At 39.0% G+C, this 14123-nt stretch overlaps 1 protein-coding gene across 4 annotated transcripts in view; it reads right to left on the reverse strand.

Annotated features, from left to right (window-relative positions):
• LOC124789884 (chromodomain-helicase-DNA-binding protein Mi-2 homolog) overlaps positions 1-14123 on the reverse strand; it is a 176816-nt gene that overhangs the window by 141349 nt on the left and 21344 nt on the right. For all 4 annotated transcript variants that reach the window (XR_007016183.1, XR_007016184.1, XR_007016182.1 and 1 more), the window contains exon 7: positions 11070-11225. Coding sequence is in view for 1 of the 4 variants with exons in the window: in XM_047257401.1 (XP_047113357.1) it covers positions 11070-11225 (156 nt within the window). In the remaining 3 variants the exon portion in view is untranslated. The remainder of the gene's footprint in view (positions 1-11069; positions 11226-14123) is intronic.

Raw genomic sequence — 14123 nt, forward strand, 5'->3', positions numbered from 1 at the left:
CGGCACTGCGTAGGATCCTACGGTCTTGGCGTGCATCCGTGCGTCGCTGCGGTCCGGTCCCAGGTCGACGAGCACGTGCACCTTCCGACCACTGGCGACAACATCGATGTACTGTGGAGACCTCACGCCCCACGTGTTGAGCAATTCGGCGGTACGTCCACCCGGCCTCCCGCATGCCCACTATACGCCCTCGCTCAAAGTCCGTCAACTGCACATACGGTTCACGTCCACGCTGTCGCGGCATGCTACCAGTGTTAAAGACTGCGATGGAGCTCCGTATGCCACGGCAAACTGGCTGACACTGACGGCGGCGGTGCACAAATGCTGCGCAGCTAGCGCCATTCGACGGCCAATACCGCAGTTCCTGGTGTGTCCGCTGTGCCGTGCGTGTGATCATTGCTTGTACAGCCCCCTCGCAGTGTCCGGAGCAAGTATGGTGGGTCTGACACACCGGTGTCAATGTGTTCTTTTTTCCATTTCCAGGAGTGTATTAAATATTTTAAAATTTTTTATTTATAAAGCTCAGAAAAATGAAATTGCAATGCCAGGTTAAAAACCTGATTCCCTGAGATTTTTAAGAAATTCCCAGTTATTTCCGGATTTTTCCACGTAAAATTATTTCCCAGAGAACTCATCACCCTGGCTATTATTATGAGGCAGACCATCAACAGTTTTTATCTTATAATAGCAGTCAGATGTTCGAATAACGTGGCTGTGGTGTATGCAAATTTGGCATGCAATTTCCCACACTGATAACCCCTCATGCCAGTAGATGACTACGCATTGCCCTAAGCTTGAAACAACTATCCAAGGCATGATGATGGATTGAACAATGTACACAAGCCACTTTGTCCTATGAAAGACTGGAAACAAAGCTGTCTATTGGACTTCATTAAGAATGTGCGTACACAGTTATTTCTTGTGGTGAAAATAGTACTGAGAAAGATTTTCGATTAAAAAATACTTATGCAAACCATAAGGGTGGCATGGAACTTTGACCAGCAGTTAACTGGAAACAAATTCAATGATATTAACGACCACTAGAAATAGGACACCTCACTCTTTTCAATAATGGTAGAATATGTCAATGTATATGACAAAAAAGTCAAGTCCAGTTGGGAGAAATATGTAGATACGGACAGTGAAGTGCTGCCGGGGCCCACACAGGGACGAAGTGGAGAAAGGTTAGGGCAGCTATGTGCAGTTGGGAGGTTAGACAGAGGGTGGGGGAGGTGGATACGCGGGAGGGGGTAGCGAATTGGTTGGCTGGTTTGGGGTATAAAGGGACCAAATTACAGTGTCATCAGTCCCTTTTTCCTCAAGCAAGCAAATCTCAAGGTAGAGCAATTAAAAACAAAGGAGTTGGGGGAACTGAAGGCAGTAAAACTAGTGGGGAACCAAACCAAAAGAGAAAATGAAAGACACGGACCAAAAGGGGAAACGTACACTAAAAGGAAAGGTAGAGGAAGGTATTAAAATCATATAGCAGATGGCTTGGGTTGGCTGATCACAGGGATTAAAAAGGATGAGCCAGCCACTCCGCAACATACTAAAACTGCCAGCCCTAAAGACAAGGCGAAAAGAACACACACAGAGAAAAGGCAAACAACAAGGCATACAAAATGCAAAGCAAGAGCAATGAAGAGGTAAAAGGGTGAGAGGGTGGAGGCCTGAGAGGGAAGGCCAGATGCCCAAGCTTAGATGGTACGATAACCCCCCCTCAGAAATAAAACATAAAACTAAATCGGACGTTGCGGCATTGTCGCCCAACACCGCAGGTAGTGTGCTGGAAAGTTTAAAAGTCTGCCACAGAGCAACTAAAATTGGGCAGTCCAACAAGAGGTGGACGACAGTTATATGGGAGCCACAGCAACACCGAAAGGGGACCTCGCGACAGAGATGGTGTCCATGTGCCAGCCGAGTATGGTCGCTGCCAAGCTGGCAAAGGACAACAGAGTACGAGGTCTGTCTAAAAAGTATCCAACCTTTCATTTTTATGTGCAAAATAGAGACGGTAACATGGCGCCACTGTACACCATAAAGGAAGAGACCTTTATGCGCATGCGTGAATTTTGTCCCCGTCGTCCTGACTGTTGGTCGCTGAGTGAGGTGCTAAACAACGTGTTTGAGTACAGTTTCTCTCAAGATGACTGAACGTGTTGAGCAAATATATTGCATCAAATTTTGACAAAAGCTTGGTGATTCTCAAAGCGAAACAATTTGTAAGATTCAGCAGGCGTTTGGAGAAGATGTAATGGGTGTAACACAAATTAAGGAGTGGTTCAACAGATTCAAATACGACCACACATCAGTGGAGAGTGACCAGCATTCAGGCAGGCCCCAAACTGCTCGGAGTGCAGCTGTTCCGTCCATTTTACATCTTGTGGGCTCATATCAGGACTGAGTGGTGGGTGGGGAAGTATTCCCTATCCATACCTGTGTAACGTTTCTCTCACTGGCAGGGTAATATGAGGTCTTGCATTATATTGCAAAATGAGGACACCACCTGCAAGCATAACAAGCCTTCTTTGATGAATTTTCATGTGCAAAACATTTTACAGAAACAGCTTGTCACAGACATCCCCCGGGCACAATTCATAGCTACGACTCCATTCACGTCGTATGCAAAGATCATAATCAGTTTCACTTTTGATTGTTAACAGTGGAATTCTTTCAGGCATGGAGATTCGGAACTTTTCGATGTGACGACTTCAGTTCTGGCTCAAAATTTTGTATCCAAATTTGATCAAATGCAACAATTCTTTTCAGAAACTATTCTCTTTCTGTTCGATATATTTAAGTAGTTCTTCTGCGATTCTTTTGTGACCTGATTTCTGCTCTTCACTTGGATTATGCAGAACCCATCTGGCAGCTACTTTTCTCATCTTTAACTTTTCAGTTATTATTCTGTGAACTGAAGTGACAGACATTCTGGACTCATACGCAATTTCCTCAAATGTCTTTCATCGATCCTCTCTACTACTACATGTAATGTGACCTGACTGTTTCGGCTTCCATTTTAAAACTGAATTACTCATGACACAGCCACACCAATCAGCAAACACATACACGACTGTCACCCCTGTAGTCTCATTCAGAACTTACAGGAATTTCAACTTATTCACACCACCATGAATTTAGCACATGTGGAGTGTGTAGGACTTTTGAAATGACTCTCATATTACCACTCATTACGAATTCAGACTGTAAGCTCCTCATACGAATATGTATACAATATCTTAAACAACATACTCCATAAAAATAAATAGAGTATGCAATGGGAGCCACGTTTTTAGTGCTTATTCGAAAGATATTTAATGGAGGACATTTTGAAATTAATGAATTTACTCTGACTATAAGATGAGCACCTCCTTTATAAGAGGCTGCTAGAGGAATTTTTATGTCTAACATATAATTAAAATTACAAACTGTTTCACTGACATAAAATAACTGCCTAAAAAGTTAACACAGTTCCTATTCGAAACATACCATTTCTCGATTGTCAATGTTTTGATAAAACAAGGAGAGGTACAATAAACAAGAAGAAATGACCATTAACTTTTTTCTTCAATTCCTTTTCTTGCTTACTATCTACACCAGCTGACTGTGCTATCTTTACTACTACTACTACTAATAATAATAATAATAATAATAATAATGATGATGATCACTGGTATTATCTTCTTCGTTTGTAAAACTACTGGTATTTCTTTTCTTCTGATACTCTTCCACTTTTTAAGCCGCCGTCTAAGCTACCCACAGCATTAGATATGCAGCACTTTTTGAATCTATTCATAACAGATTCGTTTGAGATTCTGCCCCAGCATGGATTTGAGTGTTTCCTGAACTTCCCCCTTTGAGTGAGACCTTGTCTCCCTGAAGGAACCACTCACTACAGCTGTCACAGGTGAGCTGTAAAAGGTCTATTCGTAACAACATTCATTACCTGAACTTGAGAGTACATGCTACCACGAATAATTATCAGGTCTGTGTTGTTATGTGCTAACAGATTCAAGCCTTCCGGGATGACGTGTTCCGTGAAAGAATCCAGCACCACATTTTCCTTCTGTTAAGCAAGAAACCTGGGATTCTGTTCCAAACAATATTCAAATTCTGTTCTGAACAACCTCCAACCAACATAGCATCAGGTCATTTGCCATCCATCCACTGTCGTGGTATGCTGTGAGAAGTCACTGAACTAGCACTGGTTTGTGTCATGATGTAAGCCCCACCATCATCTTCCTCACCCATCAGCCAGTACTTTCTTTGAATTCCATGACATGCGCATTTGGAAAATAATTCTTTACCTCCAGTGTCTTCATTCTGACAGTTTCAGTAATTGAGAAAGCTTCATTGCATTTCTGTATCACATACTAAATAACCCACTGCTCCAATTTGTGAAACATTTCCTGCTTTGGTCTCCTGAAAGTTTGGAATGTAGGCCTGGCGGTCTTTAATTTACTCTTTATCTGCCACTACCCACAAACATTGGCTTCTGCGACACCAAATGTTCTTCCTGCTGCACAGCTGTTTATCGCTGCATCTTCACGATTCACCATTTACTTGAAATTAGTATCCTATTGCCTGCGTATCAACAGGGGACAGCGAACTCTTAGACCCACATGTCTCAACAGTCACAGCTGTAATTGGCACCCATTACTGACTGTTACAATTTACAGTCCTTACAGCACTGACAATATAAGCTAACTGAATGACAACATACTTTGTGCTCTTGGCTCCCTGTGGCTGAATAGGTAGAAGTCTTACCACTTCTAGTTACCAGCACACCCAACCTTGAAAATCATCAGTGCTGCAGAACAGTAGTAGCATTAGAGAAATTGTTGAAACTCAGTTTCCTTTGTTCTGTATTAGTATTAGTCTTTCTTAAGGGCGTGTAGATTGGGGCCAGTGCCAGTCACAGTGGTGTGTGTCTAATTGGTCATGAGTTGCTAACACAGCAGTTGTGTGTAACGGATGGGAGGATAGTTTCACCTAGCTAATGATAGACAAGAAAAGGGGTAATTTATTTCTAGCAGCACTGATGAAATTTATGACCTTGGTTGTCACAAATATTTGACTGTTTCAACTAAGTGTGTGGCAATTTCCGAAGATCGTGGTTAGAATGGGATCTAAGAACACAGTTCTATTATCCATATATATATATATATATATATAGCAGACTTCTTGTTTCCATACATAATGAAAAATGACCTCAGCAGCAATAGTTTAATCTGCATACGTGAGACATTCCTGTATTTTTCAAATGACTAACCCGGGGGAAAAACCTGATCTTCTAGTCAGCTAAGTAACCTCATCTTAGTGTCAGCTAAATACGGTATGTACTGAAAAAGTTGAGCATAAACTGAAGACGTGGCAGTATGTGGTGTCACGCTTATAGAATAACAAGAAAAAAGTAAACTGATGAATGAGAAAGTGATGATAAACGCTATTTATAGTCAGGGACTATCACACAGCCTAGAATAAAATTCCAATTATGTTCCTCTAAATCATTTTAAATTGACAGTTTACTCTTGCTGCTCTTGTTCAGCTGCATTTTGGAAAAAATTGTACAAGAATGGCACAAAGATTTAGAACTTTGGATCCTGCTAAAACGTACAAGGATTGCAACTAAGAAGAATGGTACAGAAATAGACTGCTTAGGTTTTGCAGATGATATAATGACTTTTTCAATAGCAACAGATCAAATTAATGTACTGAAAAAGTAGCAGAACAAACTAACTTCCAATCAAACAAGATATACAGAGCAGCAGCTTTAAATATCTGGGCGAATTGAGTACAATCAATGGGCAGGATAAAGATGCCTTGAAAGCATGAGACAGAAAAATGGAAACAGCTTTCTAAACCTCGTGAAACATTTATGGAAAAGTACATTTCCCTAAATAACACAATCCATCATTACAGCTCTCACACGAACAGTTCATTTCTATGCATCATGCTGTCTTATACTCCTTGGGAGATGTTTACCAGTATAACTAAAACAAAAAGATAGAAAGATCTTATTCAATGCAATACAAACAAGACCCATATAAAAATTTTAAACAAGACATGTAACAAAATAATCCACGCTGGAATGCAACAATATTATGAAAAGGATAGTTGCTACTCACCACATAGCCGAGACGCTGAGTCGCATATAGGTACAATGAAAAGACTGTTGGAAAGTGAGCTTTTGGGCAATAAGGCTTTTGTCAAAAATAGATAACGTATACACACTCACGCAAACACAACTCATACAAACATGACCGCAGTCTCTGGTGTGTGTGTGTGTGTGTGTGTGTGTGTGTGTGTGTGTGTGTGTTTTCAATAAAGGCCTTATTGGCAGAAAGCTCACTTTCTGTCATCTTTTGTTGTACCTATCTGCGAGTCTGCATCTCCACTATATGGTGAGTACCACCTATCCTTTTCATAACAATAAAACAAGAAATATATTAGGAAATAGAAAAAAATAAAGAACGCACAAATGCATTAATTATTCCAAGAGGACAAAATGCACCTTCAACAGCTTTTCACTTGAAACCACAAACAAGAATGTCTTGCTGCGTGAACGTAAAAACATATTTTCAAGAAATTGGTAGTTATACAACCAGAACACAAGCAAAACCGAGACCTCTGCAAAACAGCTGTGTGGCATAGATGACTTTCAGAGACAAGAAACAAACAATGGTGGCAAATGGTCAGGTGATCAACTTGCTTGTCACAGTGCATTAATGAAAACATCTGGCTTCAACAAAAAAGAATGAACTGAGAACAACTGTCATAATATGCAAACTTACTGTGGTCCTCAGATGACTGACTAGCAAGATAAAAAAAATAGAAACATAAAAATGTTTATCAGTTATGAAACCCATTATGCATGCAACAAAAATGCTGATGCAGGGCTTTTTAGGTACCCTCACAAAACATTACTGGCTCATTTGCATAGTAAATTGAAGCAGAAGCACCCCAGATTAGTTCATAAAAAACTCCTCTTAGTATATGAAAATGTACTTTATCACATATAGGGCACTGCAAAGCTAGAGATTTATGGGCCAGCCGGAAGAAACTCCCTACCTACGCACCCAACTTTCCACATTTGGTCATCTTTTGACTTTCTAACCTGAAGAAGAAGAAGCTTTCCTGGAGGGAGCAAGAGAATGAAGGAAGGATGGGCTTTGATGCCCCACCAATGGCAAGGTCATTAGAGTCAAGTTTGTATAGAGGATGTACAGAGGAGGAAATCAAGTGAGTCCTTTCTAAGGAGCCATTACAGCATTTGCCTTACATGGTTTAGGGAATCACTGTACATCCGAATCTGGATGGCCCAATGGGGATTTGAACAATTGTCCTGAACCAAAGCCCACAGTTGTACCACTGTGCCCTCTTGCTCAGTAGTTGGGTGTGAAGAATGTTTCTTCAAACAAAGAGCTATAATCGAAAATAATATTGTTCAGAGATGAAAAAGAATTTATTATCTGGAGGAATAGAAACATTCCAGTCGTCAGTACCAAATGTGTTCCACCCAATAGAAAATAGTAGAAAAACAAATTTAAATTTTTGCAAAACCAAGTAGAGCAAAACCCCTATTTTACGTTTTTGTGGGGTCCAGGCTTAAGAACCGCAAGACGGAGGAAAATGCAGAATTAAGAACAACGTTAAAACCCCAAAATATCAGCAAAAAGGTGTAATTGTCATATATATATATATATATCTAAAAAGAAAGATGATGAAACTTACCAAACAAAAGCGCTGGCAGGTCGATAGACCTGTTTGTTTGTCTGTGTGTCTATCGACCTGCCAGCGCTTTTGTTTGGTAAGTTTCTTCATCTTTCTTTTTACATATATTTTTCCCACGTGGAATGTTTCCCTCTATATATATATATATATATATATATATATATATATTTTATTAAAAAATCATAATGCTACTAATATATTCTATAAAATCAGTATACGTGAAGGAAATTAAATGTAAAATACAATGTTTAGTGCAGTAGTTTATGGTAATGAATTTCATCAGTTCTTTAAAAAAAAAAAAAATCACAGATGCGTAACAGCAAGTAAAAATCTTCATAAAATGGATACTGTTATGTGGGTACAAGGTAATCAAGCTATTTTCTCAAACATGCTACGACCCCAAATTATACTTGAAAACACACATCTTTGTGACATCTTTCCGTTGTGTTAACCGTAAAAAAAAGCAATAATCGATGAACATGATGATTTAACTGAATACTGAAGTACGGTGAAAGGCTTCAGAATCTAACGTACGTACGTGCGTGTGTGCGGTAGCCAATGGCAGTTTATTTGGGTCGAGTAGATTTCAGGCTATGTACACGCTAAGCTTGAAACAGGTTTCTGGATACTTTATGTGGACACCATTTCGAAACATGGAAACATCTATCCATAGTGATGTCTGTACAGATCAAAGGAAACAATATTTCATGCCAGCTACCGTATGTCAATGCTGCACGGCACAAGTGTGCGTTTAAATGTCACAGTGTGTTGTCTGTTGTATAGAGTAGTTAGACGTTTTGTTTTCTCTTGCCGTATTAAGTTTTTCCGAGGGGGTGGGGGAAGGGGTGTGAATGCAGTGGATGAGGCAGCAGACTGTTGAGTTGTTGTTGTTGTTCCAGGCCGACAGCTGCTTGTGGAGAATATGGAGCAAGCACCACAAGAACAGCAATAAAACAAGAGGCTCTGCAGAAAACTGTTACTACATTTGGGAGAATATTGAGGAAGACTGCATAGAAAAGAAAGTATGGTTGTTTGTCATAGCTTGCTTCGAAACGTGAAATAAATACTCAGGGCTCTGGAATGACACCTTCTTCTTCTTTTTCTCTTTTTTCCTCCCCCTTTTCTTTTCTTTTTTAAAGAAACAGTGATACCATATTTGCCAGAAATTCAAAATTGTTAGGTGATACCCAAGTGAAATTATAGAAACTAAAGCTGTCTTCCATGCTCAGTTCCTAAAAAATGGAAGTTTTTCTCTAGTATGTTTTTGCTCACCAAAGATGACGACTGCATGCAAACCAAAAATTGATTCATACAACTAATCTGATTTTATCAACCATTACAACTACTATTCAAACTCTCCATCAAAATAATATTGCAATTTCAAAATGAATTACAAAATTTTTTGATAAATGCAACCTTATTCTGTAAAACTACGAAACACAGAGACGCTTGTGGTCTTCAGGTAGCAATTCACGATGAAAAAAAGAATGAACGACGACAACGATGTCTCATTTTGTTTGCCTGAACCTTCGAGTATTAATAATGCAGCAGCACATATTAGTTTCCTTGTCTCTAGATATGACGTAGCAGACAACAGGAAAAGAACACAACAAATAGCATTGCAAATTATGCGATACACTGAGAAATGTTTGTTGCTAGTGTGGATAGCAACAGAGACAAGAAACAAAGTCGTAAACAGATGCAAAACATTGTAGGAAATAATGTTTCCAACTGAAACGTTTTCAGTGGCAGTGTGGACATGGCTTCACACTACTTTTTCCAGTGCTAATGTCACTAGCGGGCTTTTGACTATAGACTTTCGATAGCACTTGTGAACAACCCCTGTGTGCATCTCTATTATTAATTTCTCTCTTCATGTGTGGTGTATGTGCGCAGTATGCCGTTTCAAAGCAATAGTGCATTGAAAGTACCATATCACAAATACATCACACTTACTAAATGTCAATTAATAAAGCATCAACAATGCAGTGCCTCAAGAGATTTTATGGTAACTAATGCACAAGACAAGATTCAGAGTAATCTGTAGCCTAATGGATAATGTTATGGTTAGCTGAGTTAGAGGTTTGTAACTTGGTGCATGCCAATATTTCTTTTTTTCAACTTAGCGTTGTTACCACATTTGTTATGCTCGTAATACTGTCCTCCAATATTCGCTGTTGTTAAACATTTCTGTCTGGTTAGAGAACAAAGGATGAAATAAATATTTGCCTGTTTATTTCCGAATGTGTGGTCATTCCCGAGTGTGATATCGGGCAGAAACCTTAGACAATAGCTTACATTTATGATAGTGAAATGAGCAGCAATAAAATTTATATTGCTCCTTGTCACAAATACTTTGCTGTTTATTCCCAAATCTGTGGCCATTTCCTAGAGTGTGGTTAGGCAGGAACCTAAGAGGACAGCTTAAACTGCTGCAAATGAAACAATGAGCAATAATTATCACATTTTTCTTGGCACAAATATTTTGTTCATTGTGCAACCACTTATCATAAAGATTTCTTGCTACAGCTGAGATTCTGCTGTCACTAACACATCCACAAACATAAATTTGACGCTATCGCAACTGACAAATCAACAGCCTCAGTCCTGGTTGCCTTCACAGTGCCACCACATTATGATTACATCAGTTCTTGCAAGAAGGAATGGGAAATGTACTTATTGCATGGTGTAGCCAAATATTGAAAAATTGTGTTGGCAATGCCAATCGTGGATTAGATCAGCATTTCCTCTCTCACATCTATCCTCTCCGCAATGGCCTAAAATATTCCCTTAACTCTGCCATCACTCATGGAGCGAACTGTGTCTTTTGTGCCACTTATAACTCGGTCAGTCACCTCAAATGTCAATAAGAAGGAAACGAGACTACGTCACATGAGGCATTGAGTAAGAACGTAGAAGGTAGTAAACGTTACTAGGAAGAAATGTAAAACAGGGAATTTTTAGCATTGATCTTACGGGTTTTGCAGAGTGGCTACGAATTTATGGTGCAAAAAGGAAACCAGAGAACATACAATTGAAGTTCTACTGCAGTGTGTTTTTTATTCAAATTATCAGCCCACCCACTTAAACACTGCATCACAATGTGTACATTTAATTTTTTTTCTAGCGCCTTAACTTCTTTTGTTTTCGATGTATCTATTCCCCCCCTCCCCCCCCCCCCCCCCCAATCTAGGGCCTAAATATACTATTCAATTCATGCAATTACCTTTTGCTTCAGCAAAGGATATACTATCACATTTTGTTACTGCTTTGAACTCTGAAATTTGCAATTTTATATACATAATAAACCAACAGCATGGTATTTCATTACTTACCGAACTTCCACGTTTGCGTTTGCCTAGTTTTATTTTGAGTGTGGGAACTTTGGTGTTCTTTTTGCTTGACTTTTTGTTACTTCGATTACTTCGTTTCTTCTTATTCTTCTCTTCCCGATCCTCCTCCTCATCATCATCCATTCCTCCATCTTCACCCTTAAAAATGGAAGTAAATTATTTCATGTTCTGCACTAGCTTGCTACAATTAATTACTCTTGTTACTTTGTAAAATGGCAATGAAACAATGCAAGGGCATAAAAAATTTATAGGTACTAGTGTTTAAACTATTTTTAAGCTAGTACTTCTCTTTTATAATCTTTTAAGCCAACACCTCCACTCAATACTGTTAACTGTATTCAGTTGTAGTTCAATGATTTTAGAATGTCATACACGTATATCAAAACAGTTACAGGAAGATATGAATCTTTTAATAAATGCTTCCTAACTGCAATAGAGTCTTACTAAATGGAACCACTTGGAAGTGCAGCACCTGAATACCAAGTGTGATAGACAAGAAACATGAATCACAGGAGTATTCATTGACCTACCGGAAGTTTTTAATGTGGCCGAACATATGATTCTGCTGTCAAAGCTTGTGAAGTACGTTATCCATGGCCTGTCCAACAACTGCGTCAATTGCTTCGTCAGCAACCTTAAGCGAGCATGAGTATCAAGCACATTATGCCACTTTAAAACTATGAAGAAAGAAGATGGTTCTGCTGTTAGGCAGTTCTCGTGACAGACATGTAGGCCAACACTTTCAGGAAACGTTGGGGAGTGAGTATCAAGTCACCAGCAATGTGAAGCCTAGTACAGGGTTGGTGCAGGTGACTGATAACATATGGAGTTATGTAAGAATTTTACAACAGAAGATCAGATAGTGATGTGAGTGAAGCTGGGAATAGTCTTCACAGGGAGACAGATAACTACTGAAATTGGTGGCACAAATGTGCACCTCGTACAGCTGTTCCAGCATCTTGATTGGCCTCACCATAATACAGCTGTTAGGTGTAACTTTTAGAATGTCAACTTCATAATCTACCATTACTTGCCTGCCTGTGGCAGTACAGTCAGAGTGCTGATTCCTCAGTTCTCTGTTTAGTTACAAAATGGCTCTGAGCACTATGAGACTTAACATCTGAGGTCATCAGTCCCCTAGAACTTAGAACTACTTAAACCTCACTAACCTAAGGACAAAACACACATCCATGCCCGAGGCAGGTTTCGTACCTGCAACCGTAGCAGTCGTGCGGTTCCAGACTGAAGCACCTAGAGCTTGGCCACAATCGCCAGCTTCTGTTTAGTTTCACTTAGCTTATAAAATTCACCGCTACATGTAGCTAGCGTGCTCAGTATCTACGCTCAACATTTTGATTAACGTGTACATCGATAGTTATCAACTTTTGAGTGGTGTTGCACTGAAATACCGACTATCGAAAACTCTGCTACTCAATTGTTTGTTTGTTGACACAGTGCTTCACAATATTTTTTAATATTTAGTGTTTTCATTCGATATTTTCATGCATTATTGTTATTTAATATTGCTATTTTTATTTTGGTTAATGTTTTCAGTTTGTTTATTTAATTCACTTTCCCATTTTTTTTTTTTTAAAAATACATGCTTAACAATGAAATTTTCGAGTTATTGAAAAAAACTAGTGAAACAGAATATTTTAGTGAAAGTAGCAGCAATTCAGCAGGTGACAAAGATGTTCTTGCTGGTACACTGGCTGGAAGTGAAGACAGAATGGAAAATACACATACATGGAAATAATTGAACCTGAAACACTACAATTTCATGAGGTACCAAACCAAAGCATATGATCCCATAAGGATATTCTGCAATTGAATATTTGCATTAAGTCCTCAATGCAGAGTTACTTTAGCTCACTGTCACGGAAACAATTACTTAGATAAGTGATTTATTAGTAAACATGTTGCTACTTTGTCAGTCTATATATTTATAGCAAGCTTACTAAGTAAGGGGTTCAATGAAAGACCTACATTGTTTTCATAATGGAGCACAGTACCATCTAAGGCATTTTGAAAGTTTGGTAAAATATATTCTGCTCCAAAACAGAAGTGTTAGGTGACACAACTTCATACATTTGATAGGCTGTAATGTGCAGTCCAATTTCAATTATTCTCTCAGTATACAATAATAAAAATTTCCTTTTTCCATATGCAATTTTACTATGAAATTTGTATAGATTTTAGGGACATTAGTGAGACCTCTTTTGATAGGCGCAGTGTTAATTGTATGGAAACAAAATTAAATTTATATTTAAAAAAAGAAATTTTTACTTCGTTGCTTGAAAAGAATTCAAAGTGAAGAAGTATGACAATCTGAGTATACCATAATAAACTATAAAGTTTTTGGGGTAAATGGAGTTTTTTCCACATTTTTAAATTGAATGCAGCATCATATACGACAATTTAAACATGACAGCATTAAAAAATATGACGTTTTTAGCCTTCACCACTCAATGGCTGACTGCAAAATGATTACCGTGGGGCTTGAGAAAGAACTGATGACAGAGGCTATAGTTCACATTGCAGTGGTGCCAGTTGAGTCTATTGACAGATCAAGCCTCACTGTAGTCTGTGACTACATTAATGGCCTCTGGCTATTCAGCCCACAACAAATGCTGCGGTGGCAACTCAGCTGGGAGTATACAGACAGCAACTACAGAACATTCCTGCATCTTGGCAATGTCACAGACTGGTTCACCAGAATCTGCCTCACATTTGAAGAGCAAGTCCACTTTAAAAATAAGATCCCTTGCCTGTTTGTGCACTACTTGGCCCTCCTAGGTGTTTCCGCCATTATGAGAAAACTCACAAACACACAGAATACAACAGAAATCGGTCACTTGCTGTTTCACATATGTAAAACATGACAGAACACTCAAACAAGAAGGGAGTTTACATAGTATGGTATGCGGAAACAGACTAAATGCTAACTGGCTAGCTGTGAAGCTGTCTATTGCGCTTTTCCAACCCAGAGGCCATAAATGCTGTCGCAGAATATAGGAGTAGCCTGCATGTCAATGG

Source organism: Schistocerca piceifrons, chromosome 3 (genome assembly GCF_021461385.2).
Source record: "Schistocerca piceifrons isolate TAMUIC-IGC-003096 chromosome 3, iqSchPice1.1, whole genome shotgun sequence".
NCBI classification, from domain to species: Eukaryota; Metazoa; Arthropoda; class Insecta; order Orthoptera; family Acrididae; genus Schistocerca; species Schistocerca piceifrons.